General features: G+C 41.2%; 1 protein-coding gene across 1 annotated transcript; it reads right to left on the bottom strand.

The window, feature by feature from the left end:
- Window positions 1-915: 915 nt before the first annotated feature.
- LOC128442505 (myelin transcription factor 1) lies at window positions 916-20755 on the bottom strand. Its single transcript, XM_053424983.1, has 22 exons — window positions 20701-20755; window positions 20564-20606; window positions 20409-20477; window positions 18196-18420; window positions 15341-15351; window positions 13030-14124; window positions 11637-11756; window positions 11162-11252; window positions 10655-10768; window positions 10290-10507; window positions 9052-9254; window positions 8753-8968; window positions 8502-8647; window positions 7895-7957; window positions 7352-7420; window positions 6721-6783; window positions 6547-6630; window positions 5701-5922; window positions 4072-4163; window positions 2911-3014; window positions 2486-2629; window positions 916-1059 (listed from the first exon to the last, which is right to left on the bottom strand). The coding sequence occupies exons 1-22, from the start codon at window positions 20753-20755 to the stop codon at window positions 916-918; spliced, it is 3591 nt and encodes a 1196-aa protein (XP_053280958.1).
- Window positions 20756-22398: the final 1643 nt, after the last annotated feature.

Raw genomic sequence — 22398 nt, 5'->3', positions numbered from 1 at the left:
CAAGAGCAACTTAAAGACTAATCTATACACAAACATTAACACATAGACGATACAAAATAAATATTCACCATCACTTTGTTCTTCATCACCAAATAAATACCCAATATGTGCAGCTCAATATTCACAGTGTATTGCAATGTACTGAAAATAGTTTGTGGAAATTAAAAAGGAAAATCATACAAACATAAGCACCAAAAATTTATTTTTTAGAAAATTATTAAAAACTTTTTTACAAAATATTTGCACTTAAAAAGATCCCTGTATTTTAAATAAATAATAAGATATAAAACAATTCATAGTTGATATCTTAAAATATTTCCTCTTTGTTCAACAATGCAGAGGAAATCATTACTTTCTCTTGATTACCTTTTAAAATCTTCTCAGGTAGCATTTTGAAATGGAAAAAAAAAACCAGAAATAAATAGATAATGTATATAAATAAGCCAACATAAATATGTTACAGTGGACATGAATAAAGTTAAATAAGTAAATATGCCAATATTTCCAACGGACTTAAATAGTTACACAGCAATTGAAAGAATAAATCTACAAACTAGTCTTGTAGGTGCAACATCACTATGCTCATATAGAATACTATCAACATTACTGTGTGGAAACGGGATATGTTCACTAACTAAGAACGTATGCTCAGCTCAGGCTGTGTACTGCACTCTGCCTGTCTGTATCCACCTTCGTACAGTAATAGTTTTATTCCAATGTGTTACCAAACACTCGAAGCTGTTCACACTCATACCTTCGTAAAAGCAACATGCAAACAAGAAACAAACTCAAAGAACAGATGGAAAAGTTCAGAATGAGAAGAATTAAGTACATACAGTAAGTGTATGGAATGAAACATTGGTGTTGACACTGCCATAGCCACCCCCCCCCCCCCCCCCCTTGCTTTCCTGTCCATCACACCTCGATACCCTTTACGGCCTGATTGATGGACTCTAGCAGGGCGCGGTTTTCAGGGTTCTGGTAGCAGTCTTTGTTGGTAAACATGTGAGTCAGCGTTTCCACGTAGTTGTCGAAGTTCTGCCCTGACAGCGGCTCCTTCTGAACAGACACACACACACACAAGTTCACAAGTCAGAAAACAAATGTTGAGTCAGTTGATGAAAAATTATTTGACAATCATTTATTTTTCAATCTGTCGATTTTTAAATAACATTCCAAAAATGACTACACATGTATGTGTGTATATGTGCATACATATAAATACCTTTTTATGTAAAAGAAAAATATTTCATGATAAATGTCGTAAAAACAGAATTGTGAAGCCTTCCAACAATTATATTGAATTATATTAAGAAGAAGAATCTTAAATCATACTTATATATATATTTTTAGGATTTATTTATTTATTTGTAAATAAAATTATAAATATACGAATAGTATAACAAATAAACATATGTTCTAGCAGAATGAAGAATTTATTTCTCCTTAAGAATTTCATGTAGTGTCTTTAGTCCTGTAAGTTTTGTCTCATTTACTGTATTTGCTGAAAGGCATTGTTAAAATTCTTCAGTAATACAAACAAAAGCTGAATCAGACGTGGGAAAAGGTTGCTGTTTTGCAGATCACACAGGAGTTTCAAGTCAGGACAGGCAAGTGTCAAGTTCCTTCTGTCTCTGTCCTGCGAGCAGAGAGTTGGACTGACTACAGACTGTCGGAAATGAAGGTCGCTGCTGTCGATGGTAAATGTTAAACAGTGATGTTTGTAAAATGTTGACTTAACGTAATGTGATCTTTTCTATATAATCATTACCACAATGACTCTGTCAAGGGTTCACTGGGCCTCATTCACCAACTGTTCTTCCGAAGAAATTTCTTCTTACAACCCATTTACAGTGATACAGATTCATTCATCAATGTTTTCTTATCTGAGATATGTTCTTACATGAAAACAGAATCTACAAAAACTGTAGAGCACTCTTACACACTCGGCTACTGACATGCTTGTGCAAAATCTTACAAGCCTTTTTTTTTTTTTTCTACTGTTACATAATAGAATTAAAATTACCATACTATTGTATGATTTATAATATTTTGCTGGTATGTGGTTATATATAAATTAGAATTAGTCTCAACACTAAAACGCATTAAAAAAAAACTGGACTATTGCAAATTTGTATTAATTTCTGTAAGTGTCTCAGAGAATTTAAACACATGGGTATGTTGAACAGAAAAACACTTATTCACTAAAATTGAAGGTTTCACACACTGATGTTAACATATTAAATGTATCACATGTTCCATGGTTTTACAGCTATAGCTTTAAGTTAAAAAAGTCCAGTGGTAGCCTGTTCATTCAGAAAATTTTCTGTCTGATCCCGAAAAACATAGTTATTTCTGGTTTAACCCAACCTGAGTCTGATGCAGTTAATGTAAGCTGCAATATGATTATAGATACGTGCAGAATAGAAAATCTGCCTAGTCTACCTGACTGATGTGACTCATTGTAAACATTGTGTCTAATCACCATGGTGGGCAGGCGGATGTTGGCCAGACTGCAGATCAGGGCCTGACTCAGGCCAGATAGTTCCAGGAACAAGGCCTCGTTCCTCTCGTCAATCTGCTTATTCTCCTCCTCCATGGTTTTCAGGTTCTTTTCCATTGAAGAGATCTGAAGCAGAGACAGACAGAGTCCAGAGAGTAAAACAAATACCCAGAAAGATTTCACGACACTTTGATAGATATGCTGTCAGATAGATATCATGAGAGTAAAATTATCTTTGGGCTGTTGTGGATTTTTTTCAATTTAGTACCACTTTGAGCCTCTTCAGACAGTTGTTAGATAAAATTCCAAATATCATAAATTAAGCGGCGTGTCGCCTAGATGTATTTAAATGTTTTTTGTCCTCTTGCTGATGGCAGCAGTGCTTTGAGCCAAGCTGCTAAACTCACCTGAGTGTGTAGGTTCATCATATCCATCTCCATTTCTGAGTTGGACTCGTTCAGCTCGTTGATCTCCTTGTTGAGCTGCTTTATGTCCTCATCGTTGTCCAAAACTGAGTAAACACAACGGTAAGAAAGAGAAAATCAGGCCGGCCTACTCTAGCTACTGTGGCCTGAGAACATTATGTTACATTTCATTTAGCTGATGCTTTTATCCAAAGCGACTTACAATAAGTGCATTCAGCCATGAGGGTACAAATCAAGAATCAAGAAAGTAAAATTTTGTTCAAGAATGCCAAACTAGAAAGTGCTCTAGGTAAGTGCCATATACAGTAAGTGCTACTAAATCGCTACTTTTTAATTTTAATTTAATTTAATTAATGAATTAACTTTTATCCAAGGTGTAGTCGGAAGAAGTTGTTTTTAGTTTACGGCGGAAGATGTATAGACTTTCTGCTGTCCTGATGTCATTGGGGAGCCAGGACAGCAAACAGTTGTGCAACAAGCCGATTGGCAGATGCAGAGCGGAGTGAACGGGCTAGGGAGTAAGGTTTGTAGAGCCTCATTTAGAGTTTTTTTTGTTGTTGTGTTAAACACAACCACGGTACAGAAAAAACTGAGTTTACATTTCACTATTCAAAGTGTGGCATTTGACACTATCGATCATGATATTTAAATGCAAAGATTTGAGAGGTGGGTGAGTTCCAGGCTGGTTTTTATGATATCTTAAATGATGTGAGTTTAGTGTTCATCAAGGGAATTTCCATTAATAATAATAAAACAACTTTTATTAAATGTGGAGTTTCCAAAGGATCAACATTAGACCCTTTACTGTTTATTCTGTAGTTGCTGGCTCTTATTCAAAAAACACATGTCTTACCATAACTATGATGATTACACACACATATTTCCCTGTCCTCCACTATTGACAGATTATTGGAGTGGATGGTAAAATTAGCAGGTTATTGAGGGGGAGGCATTTTGGGTCATTTTGGTTTAAAGGAGATGGCATCCCCCCTCATCTCCCTAAAATCGTTTAGTGCATTTAAATGTATGTCATTTGTTGAATGTTACTCTCCCTTACAAGCATGGTGGACATTGTTTGAATGAGTTTGAAAAGTTAGCATACACATGTGACATACTATAAGCAGGAGGGACACTGTCTCTTACCATCACTTGCTCTGAACTTTGCAGTGATGTACTCGTCTCCAGGGAACTTTGCTCTCTTCTTGTTGGCCAACGCTCTAGGACAACCTGACAGACTAAGAGGAGATCACATCAAGAGCTCTTACACTCCAACACATGTATTCATCACAAAACTGCACCACAACCATTCTGTATATCTGTAAATATTGTGTTTAAATATATAGTGAGAGGGACTAGTCATTTATATTGGGACATATGAAGGATAACTTTCCCCACAACACACACACCTCAAAACGCTCCAGTGCACTAGTAATTATTTTTTGTCCCAGAATAAGAGCAGTAAAAAAAGTATTTTTGGTAGGTGATCTCTCTTTGGATCCCCATCTCCAGATAAGCTGATAATCAGCCCCTGAAGACCCTTATTTCTGACATTGTGACCCTGTTCAGACCTGGTATTAACATCCGTCCTAAAATATTTGATCATAAGGGTTCAGCGATATGTACAGGTGTGCATGTGACCACATTCTTTAAGCATGCAAACATTTGTGAACCCAAATGTCTCCTGGGCCACATATTAAGGACCTCCTACTCAGCTGACCTCTGACCCACTACGGTTTCAGATTGAAATTGTACTCTTCTTCTTTATATAGATTTTTTCTGTAGCCACCTGCTCACTATCAACACTGACCACCACATAATGATTTAAATTTTTCTATCAAAAAAAAAATTATTCGACATTGGATCTGCATGCATCGCATGTATTCCCTTCCTGACTGCTCTCGCTCTCTCTCTCTTGCTGACACACACACAAACTTTGTCATCTGACATATCTGTATGGAGGATGACAACAAGATCTCTCAGGGATGAGAAGTCTGTTAGTTTTTTTTCATTTTTCTCATAAAGCTACTGAACCATCTCACATATGGTGAACTTTAAGGTCTGGATGCTCAGATCAGTTGTTCACTTTGCCAAGTTGATAATTCAGCATTGGCACATATGCCCTCACTTCACTGGTTATTTACTGAAGGAACAGGGGCTCCTAATTTAAATTCATAAAACTCATGTTTACGTAGTTTCACCAGCTAACTTGTAACAGCATGATTCAGCATTGTTGTTACTACCACCTGCTTTGAAAATACAGTACCTTCAAGGGTGATAATACTTAAAAACACTGTTCATCAACCAAATTGGATTAAATAGCAACCACAGAAACTGTTTTGTTGTGTTGTTAAACCAATGAATGTGAACACAGTCGAAAAACCTCCCTATGTTTTCATTATACCCTGGCGAGAACAACCTATGACAAACCACTATGAAACAATCACAAAGTGTATTTTCTGTTGCCATAGTATGTACCGACTAAGACTGGCTGACAAACAGCCAGTCTTAGTTCCTTTCCTAGGGAAGCTACAAAACAACTCCTGGGCTTGTGGCATGTGATTTGTAGTCATTTCAACCAGGTTTGGATCTGATGTCTGTCAGGTCTCAATTCAAACTGGAGGAGGGAGGGATTGTTTTTGCTGGTGTGCCTCCTGTTATCTGCATGATGCTGCCTTACCATGGATTGAAATCAATGTGCAGTATTTTTACATAAAACTGTGTTTGTGATAACACTGCTCTCTGAGTGTTGAAACTCTCAGACATCCCAGATACCTGCGGTGTGTCAGGAAACTGCCGTTAGCGTGGCCAGAGCCGTCACAGCCTGGCGTCGGGCAGGTGGGCCCTTCAGTCTTGAAGGACTTCCAGGAGAAGGGTGTGCCGTTAATAAGACCTTCCTTCTGCCGACGTGCCGCCAGAGGACAGCCATAGGCACTGCGATGGGTGGCGTACTTTCCACTGATGTGGCCAAGACTGTCACAGCCAGGAACTGGACACCTGGTGACAAGCATAAAACCCTGGTTCAACTCATTGATAGGGAGCAGAGATGGAAGTGTCGAGCAGTTAGCAAAAGATAGACATGAAATCCAAATAAGCTCTCTTGTCTTAAGAACTCTTATAGAAAGCAGAGATTAAGAAAAATTCCCAAAGAATTCATTCCGTAACCAGATGCAAATTTCCTAGTATGTTTCAGAAAAAATGAAAGATATTCGTCTCTAATGAGTGTATGATTTATTAGATAAAATGTCTTCATTACAATGTGAAAAGGCTAACCTTCTATTGGATCTTTCAGTAAATTAACCTTAACCATGCATTTCTTTACTCTCACGCATTTCCCTTTATCACAATTGAACAAATCTATCATTCTATGTATTTTCCATCTTCCCACAGAAGAGTTTGCACTGTTTCCCTCTTCATACATATAATAGAAAATAATGCGTCACAGCCCGAAATCCTAGCAAATCACATAGATTGTGTTCTGTTTTTCAAAACGTAGCAGTGGCATGAAATGAGACTAAAATATGACACCAGTTGAAGCAAAGGATCAAGGATAATTGACCGACTGATTAAGTGTGCTCAGTATATATGATGGTAATCTGCCTTTGATCTACTGTTGCTCACCTCAACAGCTCAGAGTCTTCCTTTTCATCCTTGGTTGGGGTTGATTTGATTCCGCTCTTCTTGGCTCTAGGGCAACCAGACAGACTGAGAGACAAACAGGGAGAGTGAGTGACAGCATATGACAGTACAGAGGAGCTGTAGGTGCTTCAGGCTTAACAGGAGAGGAGCTTCTACCTTCTATGTGATGAATAGTTTCCAGTGATGTGGCCCGATCCATCACAACCTGGAGTTGGACACCTGAGACACACACACAGTGATCTCTCACTTTACAGGCTTTCATTTATAACACACCGCAGGTTGACATTAGTTTTTTCCACTTAACACTGTAAATAGACACAGATGCCACTTCCGGATTATGAGATGTGTCTCTGCCGCTGCCATATTGCAGCAAGTTCCTGGTTCTGACATGTTTAAACAGAAGAAAATCCCAGACTCTGATCAGGCCTTTGGATATTCTAATGACAGAGATGCTAAATTCAAGCAACAAGAGTAACCATTCAGAGGTGCAAAGCTGTTTTACAATAAAGTTTTTTTTCTTCATTGTGTTGAGTTTTATATATCATAATGACGAATGCTTATTTTACGCAACCAAAGTATTAGTCACATACATACATGGTATGAGCAAAATAGGAGTCTTATGTGTGGATACACTGTGAATATTTTACTATCTGGCTGGAAATCTGCTCTAAATTGGTTGAAAATTCAGCAAGGTGTTTATCAGTGTGTAAAGGAGAGTAGGGACAGAGACGTAGCTGCAGACTCAGTGAACATGTTGGAGGTGAGAGACAGGAGGAAGCAGACATACTTTAGTTCAGCTGTGTGGGCAGCCATGAGGGTCCGAAGTGATTTATCGGCAAGAGGACAGCCTGACAGACTGAAAGATACATTAGAGAGAGAGCGTCAGAAATCCAGACTGTGAAAAGGATGTGTGAGTATGAGTGAAGGGAAGAGCCAGAGCCTGACCTGAACTAGAGACCCAGAAGAGGACTGGGCAGGACAACCTTTTGAGACACGGACTTGTTACCCCCAAATCTCCTGACTACATAACATACTTATACTGTATCATGTGTGCTGTCAACATAAGTTGTTATGATCCAGTGCTTACAGTAACTACACCTTCTTAACTATGTACAATGTGAAGTGAGTTCTGAATGACAAACAGTGGACAGACATCTAACGGGGCTGGAATCTCCTCAAATAGGAAAAAGCTGTCCAATGAATCCAGTCAGAATCAGTGTGAGGAGCAGAGGTCAAATTGACATCATACTTCAACCTCAACAAATCACCTGTCAGTGCACACACCAAATATGCAAAGATCGTCCTTTACAAGTCACAGTGCAGGTCATACCTTCTATGTGACGCGTAGTTTCCAGTAATGTGTCCACTGCCATCACAGCCTGGGGTGGGACATCTTGAGCAAAGACAAACACTTACAGATCAGTCCACTGCCTTTGGAAATGGTGCTTTTAGTGACGTGCCAGAAAAACATACTACAGTGTCAGTTCAGATCTCTTTTTCAGTATTGGCAACTCCGAGCTGTATTCAGGTCATATGAAATGGATGGTAGAAATGGGAACGACTCAGATGTTTTATGAGTTAACAACAACTCAATTTGGCTGTCCGTAATTGGGGGTCTTCTTAGGCACTCCACTTTTATTTAAGTGCCAGTAAATTATAGTCTCTCTTATATGACAGGAACATGAGGTCTGAGGAGAAATTTTGTATATAATAGTTTGATTGACTGTCCCACGGTCGTCTGCAGGGGCTGGCGCTTGTCTTACCTGAATTATGACCAGGCTTCATAATTTTTATTCTGGTTGAGTGATGTTAATTTTTTTATTTAAATGTTCCAGTCATACCATCTAATTAAAGTATGTACAAAGAAAAGAAAAGAGGAATGATGGTCTTTCATTAGACCAGCTTTGAATGGAGGTATTATAAAAGCTGTGACTTACACAAGAACGTCCTTTTTGCTGTCTTTGGGCTGGAACTTGACCTTGAAGCTGGTTGTGGTGACCTCACCAGGGTACTTTCTGTCCTCCAGGTTCTCCTGTTCTTCCTCACCATCAGAGGAAGTGTATGAGGGAGCTGAGTATTCCACCTGACAAAAGATAAAACAAGTAACACACTCAAATTGCTAAAAAATCTGTACCCACAGATAAGAACAATTGTGTATGATTCACACAGCACTGGATGTGTGCAGTACCTCTTCATGGTCTTCCTCTTTGACTCCACTTGGTTTGGTAAAGTCTAGCGGCCCCTCCCACTCTGGCTGATTGTGGCCCTGAAGCAAGGTAGCTCCAGTGTGCTGAGAGGACGAAGACGAGGAGGATGAAGGCTCTGGAGACTGGACGCCCTCCCTCTTGGTCTTCTTCATACTGAGGTCCAAAGTGCCATTTTCATCCACTTCAATGTCTGATTCCTACATAGTTCAGATACACAGAACATGAGAGTGTGTTGTTGGGCGATGATGAGGTAGAATCTGTAAAAAAGGATCCTGTGTACCTTGGTGCAGGGATCCATGGGCTTGGCACTGAGAGTGTCCGGCCTCTCCCAGCAGCGGGTGGACAAGTTGAGGATTGCTGTTGCTGCCATGTGGGCTGCCTCTGCATCCTGGCTATAGTCATAACCACTGGAGGATGAGGCACTCTTGGAAAATCCTCCAGACACACTGTGACTGGGGGAAGAGGCCTTGGGGAATGCTTTAGCTGTGGGAGTGGAGCATAGTGAATCTACCGGAACAAGAACAGAGAGCAGACCTCTGTGGAGCTTGACAGCTGCTGATGGTTACAATAAAGGTAAATGGACTCTTTTTATATAGAAACTTTCAAAGTCACCACACATTTACAGGATCAGGGTCAGTATCTGTATCAGTATCTTGCTCGAGAGCACTTTGGAAAGTGGACTGGAGAAGCCACAGCCCCTAAACAACCACACTCAAACCAGATGTGTGGCTGCATGTGTGTGGCTGCATAAATGAAAAAATAAAAGTACACAAACGATTAAATTCCTGCTCTTCCATCTGCTTTCAAGAACAATTACTGATATGTATTTACAGTATATCTATTCATGCCATAAAGTATGAAATGTTTCGTTGGCATTATACAACATATTATATATTACGACATTCAGTATATTTAAAGTTCAGTGTGTTTAAATCTGAAAAACCATTCCTATTCACACCTGCGGACAATTTAAAGTCTCTAATCAACCTAACGGTCATGTCTTCATACTGACTGGTAGGGTGCAGAAAACACACGCACAGAAACCACCTCATCAGTTTGGTTTGATTTGGAATGACAGACCACCGCACCACCTTCTCTGCCTCTTTTATCATATGTATGGTCTGTATGTATCAGTTTTACATTTATTTTCTTAGAAATAGTGGGTTTTGGTCTTGAGAAAGACTGAGAACCATAAAATACTGATGATATGAAATAATATAATTTTACCAGGATCTGTTCAAACGATGAGGAAGAACAAGAGGAGAATACATCAAAATACGTTTAATATTGATGAAGCCTGAGGAAGAAAAACTTTCAACTATTGTTTAAACTTATGTTTAGTGAATTTATGCTTGAAAATAATTCCTTTGAATATGAATTTGTATTATGATTAGCTGGCCTCAAATTGAAACATTCTATGAAGAAACATTATATGCATTTAAAACAAAAGCTTAAAGAGTTAGTGTTACCCTTGATTTGGATCAAGTCAAATGTACAGGTGGTGTGTATTTGTCTTACATTTGAAGGCTTTAGGTGATGTTTCAGCGGTGCTGGGTGTCTTTGGAATGAGCATACGTTTTCCAAACACCTGAACGTCAAAGCTTGCATAGTCAAATGACACCTTGGAGTATTTCTCCAGCTCCTTGGCCAGGTTTGCTCGAGGGGTGGTGGTCACTGTGTTGGGCCGGTAGCTGCCATACTGAGGGATCTCCAGCTGTTTCACAAAACACATGGGCCTGGAGGAAAAGTTGGTAGGTATGTTTTATCCCTGAACTGACATAGACAATCAGTAGATGTATGAATTCAATATAAACTGAGTTCAGAAAAGAAACCAACATGTAGCGTCACTTGGTAAAGAAATGGTGGTAACTATCTTGTCTCACCTGAGCACTCTGTCTGAGTTGGAAGAGGGTTCACTGGCTGCAGCTTGTAAATGAACCTGCTTGTCCTGGTTCTTGTTCAGTTTAGCTGCTGCTGCGATGGGGCAGCCGGAGAGACTGACAAAGGGGAGACACATCCACATGTTTGGATTTAATGAATGAATAGGTCAACACTCAGTACCCAGACAGGTGCTCAAGTTATTGCTAACCTTCTAAAGACAGTCAGTCATGTTAGTAGTATTCACTGAGATAATTTCCATGGCAGTTATTATTGTCAGGCACATAAATCATTTTTATGTATCGATCATTATTGAAAACTGAAATGTTGACAAACCAAAGCATAAACTATTCTAATTCTACTTGTGGAATGCCATAGAAGCATACTGCACACACTTTCAACTTAGCACATTTGTTGTGGTAGTCAGGCCCACCTGTATGTGTGTGTGTTTCGCATGATTTCCTGAACGTGTGTTATATGTTTGTGTGTGAGTCTGTGGGTGTGTTATTAACCTGCGGTGTGTGTTGCGGTTACTGTTGACATGACCCTGGCCTGCGCAGCCAGGAGTCGGACACTTCAAGACGTTCTCATGCATGGCCAGAACTACAGACACAGAACAGAGTTAGGGGTTAGTAGTTTACTGTAGATGGTCTCACATCAATAGAAGTATAGCGAAAGACGTCAAGCTGTGCAACACACTCAGTCACCGAAAATGTGTTGATTAAAAGTATAGAAGTTTGCATTAAAAGTAGAATTACTAGTAGTTCAATCCATAACAGAAGGAAGTGCTAGTGGTACTACTAGTCATTGCGTTACTGGCTGTTATTATATTAACAATAGAAACAAATAAATACCCAGGTCTTTACTGGCAAAGCTGCAAAACCATTTATAACGTCTAAATATAAATGATCTGCATGTTGGAATAGAGTCATCAGAGCATTTTAACTGTCTGTTAAAGATCTATAGAGACAGATAATGTGTACTCACTCTCTGGAGGGATTCGATCTTTGTGAGGACATCCAGATAGACTGCGATGGTGAGGGTACAGTCCAGTCACATGACCGGTCCCATCACACCCTGGGGTCGGACACTTCACTTCCTTCTTCTCTAAATAGACGAAGGAATGATTAAGACAGCAGGGATGATGAATTAAATTAGTAATAACAACAAATAACAAATATTGAATTATGTATTGATCTAGTTGAATATTCAGGTAAAGCGCTTTGTATCTTTGTCTTGAAAAGCATAGATAAGGTTTATTATTATTATTTTTAGTACTATCATTATTTAATACTAGATTCAATACTCAACAAGAATTGACAAGCCCATGAGTATTGGTAATTTCAATACTTTGATATCAATCAAACAACCCCTAAATAGTATCTGAGAATTGTAGCTAGTTATATGATAGATAGAATGGGCGAAATTTAGGACTTAGGGTCTTACCTTATCTAATAAAGGTTTGCGCGTGTCAAAACATGTGCAAACTTGATTTCGCCCGCAAAATAACATGCAAGCTGATCTACTAATGTTGCGCACTGAAGACTGAATGCAGAATAGCACTGTCCATTTAGTACGTTTGCCTCAATGAATATGCAATATCGGGCATTTCTACCAGAGTGGCTGCAGTTATTGTGGTAAGGAGGAGACTGCATGGCAGAAGACGGAGAGAAAGTTTTTTTTCAGAAACTGAACTGCTGCTCAATATTGGTCAGAGGCATCTCTTCCACCAGCCCCCCACCTGTTTTATTTGCCGAGGTTTTATTACGAGCTATATTTTCTTTCGTTATTTTCTTTCTTATGTCCTGCCATATTCTCTTTATTTCATCTGTTGTTCTTTTTGTTTTACCCACAGCATTTACTTTTTAGCCTATACTCTCCCATATCGCGTTTGTTTGCTGTAGCTAAACAATATGTTTGTTTGCCTCTTCCACTCACACCTCCAATTCCATGGCATTACATTCAGCTTTACTCTTGCGGTCACTCTGCTCTAGGATGTGACAATGGTTAATGTTATTGTGACAATGGTTAATGTTATTGACTTATTCTTAAACCCATTAATTAAATCACACTTAAAAACAGATTGTTCCATCCTTAATGTCCACAGAATTAGAAAGTGTTCCCTTATAAATACCTAAGATAACACACAATGTTTTTGTTTAAGGGATGACATATTATTTTACCTCTGGGTAACATGCAGCCAGTAACCCCTGGACAGAAAAAGCGATGTGCCGTGTTTTGGTGATATGCTTTAAGCTAATATATGTCATTTACCAAATATAGAAATCCGTAATAGAATTCCTGATGTAACACATTCACGGTGTATAACAAACAAGAGCACTCAAAGTTAGATGTGTTTGGTTGTAGTTAGAGTGAATACCTTTGCTGTAGTGAGTGGTGCGTCGGGCCACAGCTCCAGGCTCAGAGCCCTTGCTGGAGCTGCTGTATGGATGATATTCTGGGGAACTCTGTGGCTCTTGATTCCCCTTCACCTCTTCAGCCTTCAGGGCAATGGCCTGCTCCAACAGCCCCAGGTTCCCCCGAGTCATATCCCAGTTCTCTGAGTCGTCCGTGATTCCTGAGCCTTCTGAGACACGATCCTGCTCCCCTCCTTCTTCTTCTTCCTCCTCCTCCTCCTCCTCCTCCTCCTCCTCCTCCTCCTCCTCCTCCTCCTCCTCCTCCTCCTCCTCCTCCCCTTCATCCTCGTCAGAGTGGACTTCAATAACAACTGTAGTCAGAGAGGCTCTGCTCGAGTCTTGGTCCTCCTCTTCCTCCTCCACCACCTCTAATGCTTCCTTCCCCTGCCTCCCATCCTCCTCTTCCTCTCTCTCCTCCTCTTCCTCAGTCAGGGGGGTGATGGCTTTTTTTCCCCTCAGTGACACCTCTGCATTTGATCCCTGAGTGTGTGGACTCAAAGTGTAAGGAGTGTCAACCTCTTCGTGGATCTCCTTCGCCTCTCCCTCATCTTCTTCCGCTTCTTCCGCCTCTTCCTCTTCTTCCTCCTCTTGGTCCTCCCTCTTACTCTGCACCTCTATTGATACTTTGGCCTGATGGTTGTAATCGCCACTGGAGTACTGGTGATCAGAGTTTTTCTGGTTTATCATCTGTGTCTCTGCCTGCCTCACCTCTAGAGTATTTTCTTGCGTGTCTTGCTGCTCTTCCTTTTCCTTTTCTTCTTCTTGCTCATCTTCCTCTTTTGTGTTTTTAAAATCAGTAATCCCAGTTTCTTCTTGAGGTCGCTCTGACGAGTGGTCTTTCGTCACCAGCTGACTGTCCTCCTTTTTTGTTTCTGTTTCCTCCTGATGATGATCATCATCAGAGAGCGTTACCTGCTTCACTTCCTCACTAGCTTTCTCACTTCTAGCTTCATACCAAGTCTCAGAGGTGATGCTTTGATTGTTGCTGTCTTCAGCCACAAGATAAACTGCAGTTTCTGATGTTTCTGATTCCTGTGATGTCACCAGTGAGCAGTCTGCTGTGGATTCAAATCATACATTAATGTTATGACACAAATGCAGCTTTACAGATATACATTGTGACTGAAATTATATGTTATAGATGACCCTATCTTACTGATTCAGCAGTAATGAAATTAAAGGAATAGTTCACCAAAAAATTATAATGTATTGCTTCTGACTCTCTGCCTCTCTGAGTATGGTGGGTGGCAAGGTCAGAGCCTATAGGTCAAATATCTATATATTTTGTATTTACTAGACTTGACTTCAGACTGCACTTACCACTGTGAGTTATAGGAAGAAGTTCAGTACCTGCTTCATGCGTAATGCTTTGCTGTCTAAGTTATTAAGATATTTAGTGTCTATATAGTTTAGCTATTATTGGAATGATAAGCATTCATTTATTTATCAGACTTTGTGTTGTAAACTAACTTTGTGGTGTATCTCAGCTTTCTACAGCCTCCTTTATTATCTGTATGCTATAACTTCTGATGATAGTTTTTCATCTTGCACCATCATTAAGTAAAAATTCGAATTTGTGTAATAATAAAAAGAACATAGACTCTGAGGACATTGCCTCTTTTGTGGAAGAAGGAATGTTTGTAGTGGTCGACTTTGAGAATATAGTTTATATTCAAAGGGGCTTCATAGTTTCTCCCTACTGGTTATTTCCTAAACATTTTTTTCTTTTTCTCAAAATATTTTGCGTAGTTTTATCTCATAATATTTTTTATAATATTAAGACTTCATTCTTCCATATTTTGAGTTGTCTTTTCAACTGGGCATGATCGTTTCTTGAATATAGCTCTAATGCCCCATCATGTGTTTGAAAAAGCGAATGATTTCCTACAGCCTTGGGGGTGACTATGCTACTGGAGGTAGAGCGGGTCCAGTCGCCAGTGTGTGAAGGATGTGATATAGAGAAATAGTTGCACATAGATGCACTGGATGAATATTCGAATGGCGGTTTACTGCTAGCTGCAAACATTAGCATGATAACAAGCTACACTATATTAATATCACACATATATTAACATTAATTGAGGGCCCAGGGGTAAATGTATGCACTGAAAGCTCTGCGCAGCTCCTCTTTGTCCCCCAAACTGAAGACCCTCTTCTTCTCGTTCAGCAGGGTCTTTATCTCGGGGGTCACCCAGGGTTTGTTGTTGGGAAAACACCGTACCAGCTTGGAGGGCACATTGTTCTCCTCGCACAAGTTAATATAATCTGTGATACAGTGGGTCATGCTGTCAATATCAGTGCCGTGGGGGCTGCAGAGTGCATCCCAGTCTGTAGTCTCGAAGCAGTCTCTGAGCCTAGCACTGGTCTCCTCAGACCACTCCTTAACAAGCCTCTTCACAGGTCGTTGTTTATTCACCACAAGCGCAGAGTCCAGAAGGAACTCCGGCTGATGATCAGGAAGGGGAAGGACAGCTACAGGAAGAAACTGGAGAAGCGGCTGGAGCAGAACAACGCCAGGGACGTCTGGAGAGGGCTGCAGACCATCGCAGGCCACGGAAAAGGTGTGGGAAGACAACAACCCAGCGGGGACAAGGACTGGGCAGATGAACTGAATCTGTTCTTCAATAGATTTGATTCCCCCCCCCCCCCCCCCCCTGCCCCCTCTTCACACCTCTCCTGGCCAGCCCCCCCTCCCCCTCCCCTCCTCAGCCTGCCACCTTCGACACCTGACCCCCACCAGCCCACCCCCACCCCATCTCCAGATCATCATTCCCCCTTGAGACTCTCACCACTCCTCACCCCCACACCCCCACCCCAGTCATCCTCCACCCCCCTCTCTATAACTGATGATCAGGTGAGAAGCCAACTCAAGAAGATCAAGGCAAGGAAGGCCCCGGGCCCGGATGGTATCAGCCCAAGACTGCTCAAGGACTGTGCTGACCAGCTCTGTGGTGTGATCAGGTTTTTGTTCAATCTAAGCCTGAGCCTGGAGAAAGTCCCAGCCCTGTGGAAGACCTCCTGTGTGGTTCCGGTGCCGAAGACGCCGCGCCCCAAGGAGCCGAACCACTTCAGGCCAGTTGCCTTGACTTCTCACCTGATGAAGACGATGGAGAGGATTATCCTGAGACACCTACGACTGCTGGTGGGCACACAGCTGGACCCCCTGCAGTTTGCTTACCAGCCTGGGATTGGGGTGGACGACTCAGTTACCTACCTGCTGCACAGATCCCTGCTACACCTGGAGGACAGCAGGAACACTGTGAGGGTCATGTTTTTTGACTTCTCAAGTGCATTCAACTCCATCCAGCCTTCACTGCTCAAAGTGAAGATGGAGAACGTGGGAGTGGACCAACACCTGGCTGCATGGACAACGGACTACCTCACCAAGAGACCACAGTATGTGAGGCTCCATCACTGTGTGTCTGACGTGGTGCTCTGCAGCACAGGTGCCCCTCAGGGTACGGTGCTCTCCCCTTTCCTCTTCACCCTCTACACCTCCGACTTCACCCACAACACCACACACTGCCACATCCAGAAGTTCTCTGATGACACAGCCATCGTTGGATGTGTTCCTGAGGGGAATGACCTGGAGTACAGGGCGGTCATCACAGACTTCGTCAGCTGGAGTGAGCTGAACCAGCTTCAGCTGAACACCAGCAAGACGAAGGAGATGATCGTGAACTTCCGGAAAAAAGCATCCATCTTAACACCAGTGAACATCCAGGGATTGGACATAGAGGTGGTGGAGAACTACAAATTCCTGGGTGTTCACCTCAACAACAAACTGGACTGGTCTGACAACACACATGCCCTCTATAAGAAGGGCCAGAGCCGCCTCCATCTGCTGAGGAGGCTGAGGTCCTTCGGAGTGTGCAGGGCTCTCCTCAGGACTTTTTATGACTCTGTGGTGGCCTCAGCCATCTTCTACGCTGTGGTCTGCTGGAGGGGGGGTAGCACGGACAGAGACAGGAGCAGGCTCAACAGACTGATAAGAAGAGCGAGCTCTGTCCTGGACTGTCCTCTGGACTCCATTGAGGAAGTGGGGGACAGAAGGATGTTAGCCAAGCTGGCGTCCATCATGGGCAACACCTCTCACCCCCTACATGACATTGTGGGGTCCCTGAGCAGCTCCTTCAGCAGCAGACTGTTACACCCACGGTGTAAGAAGGAGAGGTTCCGCAGGTCCTTCATCCCGGCTGCAGTCAGGCTCTACAACACCAGCACCACCTGATAATGTTGTAGTCCCTGTCTATTATCTCTATCTCCACTAAACCTCTCACCATAGCTGTATTTGTATTTTTATTTTTCTTATTTATGTTTGTATTTTTTTGTTTTACTCAGTTCACTACCATGCACAATAATATTCAACACTTAACATCTATATTTATATCATGGTCACTTAAAATGGTTACATTGCAATATTTATATTTCCAGTATGCTATCTTGTAGTATTATTTATATTATGGTCACTTACTTTTTAATTATTTTTAATTATTTTCTGTATCATGGTCACTACTGTTGCATATTTTTGTTTTCATTACAATAACACTTAACATCATTCCACTTTATCCCCAGCACCTGCTTTTGGACAGTGTCTGTTTTGCAGGTTGTTCGTTTCTGTACTCTTATTATGTGTAGTTTTAGTAGTGTACATATTGTGATCTTTTTTTTATTGTGCTTCGGCACTGTTACTTTAATTCTGTTTTTCTATTATTGCTGTAACAAGTGAATTTCCCCATTGTGTGGATAAATAAAGAAATCTAATCTAATCTAATCTAATCTAATCTAAAAAGGAGCGTTTTAACGTTGTTATTACTAGCATGTTAACATGCTCATATTAACATTTAGCTGACTTGGCTCCAGGCATATGTCTTGTTAACACCATAGAAATATATATACTTTTGTTTTCACCCTCAGCTTATTGCTTTATCTCAAAATCTTGTTTTTAATTTTTTCTTCTGTAACACAACTTTATTTCTATAATCTCAGCTTTTGAGTGAATAACTAGTTTGTTTTATTTCTTAGGATATTTAACTGTAATTTATATCAAATAACGAAATACCTCCCCATAGCTACTGTACTCTACAGGCAGTTTTTCATGGTAACCTTTCCGGTTTCACTCACCTGACTCTAGCCTGTTTTTTGTTTTGTCCTTTTTCTTCTCTTTAAGGTCTTCTTCCTCCTCTTCTTCATTCTCTTTTTGTTCCTCCTCTTCTTCACTGTCTGCAGTGATGCCATCATCAACTGCCTGTTTGGCTGGTTGGTTCCTTCGTTTGGGAGCGGATTGATTCTCCTCAGCCTCAGCCTCAGCCTCCTCTAGTTTCCTTTTCTTCACAATTGGGCATCCCAGTACACTGTGGAGAGCAGGGTTAGTTTTTAAGTGAATGCTAACATCCAATAACAAAAACTTTATAGCATGTGGCAGGATATAAGCCCTTTGGAATGACCTAGTTTTCTGCATTAGTGCTAAAAAAATAGTATCTGATCTTCATCTACATGAAAGAAACCTGTGGATTTAATAACTGGTAAAACTTCTTTGGCAGAATCAACCTCGAGCTTGTCTGGCAGCACACCTGCACCATGTTGAGGAGGAATTTTGGACTATTCACACAACAGACCTGCTTTGGTGCAACAATATTCTCAGGATGTCTAGCATGAATTGCCTTCAGAGCTCATTCCACAGCATCTAAGGTCTTAGTTTAGACCTGGTGCACAACCACCCTGAAGTCATCCTGTAAGATTCACTTGGATTTGGAAATAAATGTTATCAGCTAACCTATCTCATGATGCTCCGGTCACGACAATGTACCTCAGAGATGTTGTGTTTTTGTTGGCAGGCTGTTCCCTTTTACATCGTGCACAAAATGTATATCCCCAATCAGTCAACAAAACATTTGACTAATAACAAACTTCAGGCATGAATACTTTTGGAGAGTAGCAGCTTCCTCTGTAAGGCCCCTGCCACACACCATGATCTGAGTGTGGCAGATTGATAAACACAGGTCATAACCAGGTCCAGGGATTTCTTTGAAGCTTAAGCTGTTACTCTGAGTATCTTTCTATCTCACTGATCATCAAACCTCTGGAGTAAGCTGAACAACCAAGAGAGAGACACTATACAAATAAACTGGGGCGCCTTAATATTGCCTAAGAGGGGTTCAAGGGTGTACGGTGGTTACGGTGGAGTTATGATTATTCTAAAGGCCCAGTGCGGACGAGGGCTCTCAGAAAACACTATTAATATCATTATCATAATTGTTGTAGTTGTTGTTGTGTTGTTGGTTAATGTCATTAGAATGAGAATTGTTTCTATTACTAGAAAAAAACTATGCAAAACCTACGGACCTTTCCTCACATCCTATTAACGGTTTAGTATGTAGAATCTAGTGATATCTAGTGGTGAAGGTGCGTGTTGCAGCTGAATACCCCTCACCTCTCCCTCCCCCTCCAAACATGAAAGAGAATCTGTGTTAGCTGGCAATTGCCATAAAAACTCTAAAGGTGTTTAGTTTGTCCAGATTGGGCTACTGTCTAAAATCCATAGAGAGGACCCGCTCCTGATGTAAATATAAAGTATAAAGAGTAAAGCAGACAGCAATTTGTATAATTTTCTCACACTAGTGAAAACATTATTATATATATTCAATTTCTGCCAATAGACCCCTTTAATCTAAATTGTACACACTGAACCTTCAACACATATGTTAAGCCTGGGCCACATTGAATGTGTAACGGCTTTTCAGCACCCATGTTAAGAGTATATAGTGGCCACACTAACTGGGGTTCAGCCCAGGGCCGGGTCTAGGCAGGGGCAAGAGGGGGCCTGGCCCCCTCAAATAAATGTTGTGCCCCCTCAAACTAAATAGGGTTAGGGTTAGGGTTAGGCACAATGCCCCCTCAAGATTTGTGGCTGCCCCCTCATACATGCCTGTCTAGACCCGGCCCTGGTTCAGCCACAGACGCAGCACCGCTCTTCTAGAGATCTTAAGGGTCTGGCATATTTTTCCTTGTACTGTGTAAAATTCACAGCAGAATAGACATAGGAAATTATCTTTTACCACAGTTTCAATGTTTATCAGTTAAATATTTGTTTACTTCCTGTACACTTGGGGGACACCCCTGCAAATAAATGGTCTCCATTTATAGCGAATTTGTCTAACTTTGGACTGATAAATATCTAATCTCTTTGATATCATTTTGTAACCATTTTAAGCTTTACGCAGATCAAACACACTTATTTTATAAATCTAAGTGTAAATGTTAATATTGCTATATATTCATGCTAACTAGCTAGCTCACTGATGTGCAGAGCAGAAAGTTAAATGAAATATATGAATCCTACCTTCTGTGTCGGGAGTATCTTCCACTGACATGGCCTTTGCCGTCACATCCAGGGGTGGGACAGCTGCTACTGACACAGTGAGACAAACCCACATTTTCATACGTATAAGACATACTTTATACATACTGACAGTCTTGAAGCATTGGATTCTTTACCTAAACTCCTGCTTCATCTCCTGTCCCGCAAGTTCTGATAACACTGAATCCACCAACAGGAAAATAATTAGATGCAAAAATGTCATACGAGGAGTATAAGTGTGTGTGTGTGTGTGTGTGTGTGGGTGTGTGCTTACCCCGGATGCCTTTAGAGCGGGTTCGTGTTCGTGTCTCTGTAATGTCTTGGCTCATCTGAATCAGAGGGACATGAGCAAGATTCATAAGTAAGTTAAATATATAGAAATATATTTCGATAGATAGAAATATATTTAGATAGATAGATAGATAGATGGATAGATAGATAGATAGATAGATAGATAGATAGATAGATAGATAGATAGATAGATAGATAGATAGATAGATAGATAGATAGATAGATAGATAGAATTGATAGATAGATAGATAGATAGATAGAATTGATAGAATAGAATACTTTTATGCTGAAGTGTGGTCTCTCTGATCAGTTGGCTGGCTGGCTCAGTAAGTGACCTTTGAAATCATTTTCTGTTGAATTAAACACACAAAACACAGCATTTTAGATGGTAGAACATTTTTCACACAGTTATTTGTTGCCGTTTGGGATTCGCTGGCTCTTGCTCTTTTGAGGCTCGACTCACACAAGGGACTAAAGGTCAGAATTTGTCTACCTCTGCTGCTTCTATTTAGACCATTCATTTTTGAACATATTTGATAATGACATACACTGTGTAAAAAAATGTATTAGGTTAATAACAACAATTTAAGCCTATAAAAAAAATCACCATTTTGTCCTATATTCTAGAAAAATAACAAGAACATTTGCATACAAATAGTATAAATAACTGAAATAAAATAATTACAAAAAATACATTACATAGAAATACATTAAATTTATTTTATATGGCATGTGATTGAATGGTCAGTACAGTTTGGGAACATGGTCACAGGATTACAGTGTGAACTGATGGGAGGCCTCAAGATGACATCAGGTTAGATGTGGACTGACTGCTGCTTCATTTCAACACACATTATCATACACAAAAACAGACCGCGAGTATGAATTAGAGAGAACAAAGAGTGATCGTAACAGCAGGGATGTAGGCCAGACTTTTAACAAGGACGAGGCCTCTATGAAACACGAAACAAGCAGCTGTGACCAGCGTCAAACGCTTTTCACAACAGACCGTATCGACAGCGGGCCGCCATTGTAGGCACTGAAAATAACGAGCCACAGTGATAATCGGTTTAAAAGCCTGTCTGCACCTACGGACCAAGTTCATTATACTCCAAGGAACCAAAGCTCGCTGACATCCGCGACGAGCTGTCGTCCATCCGGCCTCACCAGGTCCTCCCTTCTTGGTGTGAAATCTACAGTCAGGCCTGCTGCAGCGGTAACAACAGAAAATACCGACAAGTGACTGCGCTTCATGCTCTTTGTCAGAGCGACATGAAGCCTTACCTTACACTCACTACTGCCATCCCATCCCCCTCTTCTCCGACATGTCCGGGCGGCACACACTCGTTCTTTGGAGCGCACCACACTCACTACCAGCCGGACAAAGCAGCGGAGGACATCAGAACTACTGAGTGAGAACGACAGCAGCTTCACATTTAGCCCAGCACCCTGAGCTGTTCAGCACCCCGGACAGAGCCAGCCGAATCTTCAGCACCATGGACAGAAGCCCCGCTGCACTGCCACCTGCAGGCGCACAGGAGAGCTGCAGCCAGCCGCGGCTCATGCAGGAGCCGCCCTGCCGGCGCGGGGCTGTCAGTTGGCCCGGTCTGTGGACTCCTGGAGTCGGTTTCAATATGTAACAAGGCCGCTAAGCAGCTGGTAGATGGAGGACCTCACCCAA

The sequence above is a fragment of the Pleuronectes platessa genome, chromosome 6 (genome assembly GCF_947347685.1).
Source record: "Pleuronectes platessa chromosome 6, fPlePla1.1, whole genome shotgun sequence".
Classification (NCBI taxonomy): domain Eukaryota; kingdom Metazoa; phylum Chordata; class Actinopteri; order Pleuronectiformes; family Pleuronectidae; genus Pleuronectes; species Pleuronectes platessa.
The sequence above is the reverse complement of the archived record's forward strand: the minus strand, read 5'-3'. Positions and strand labels throughout refer to the sequence as shown.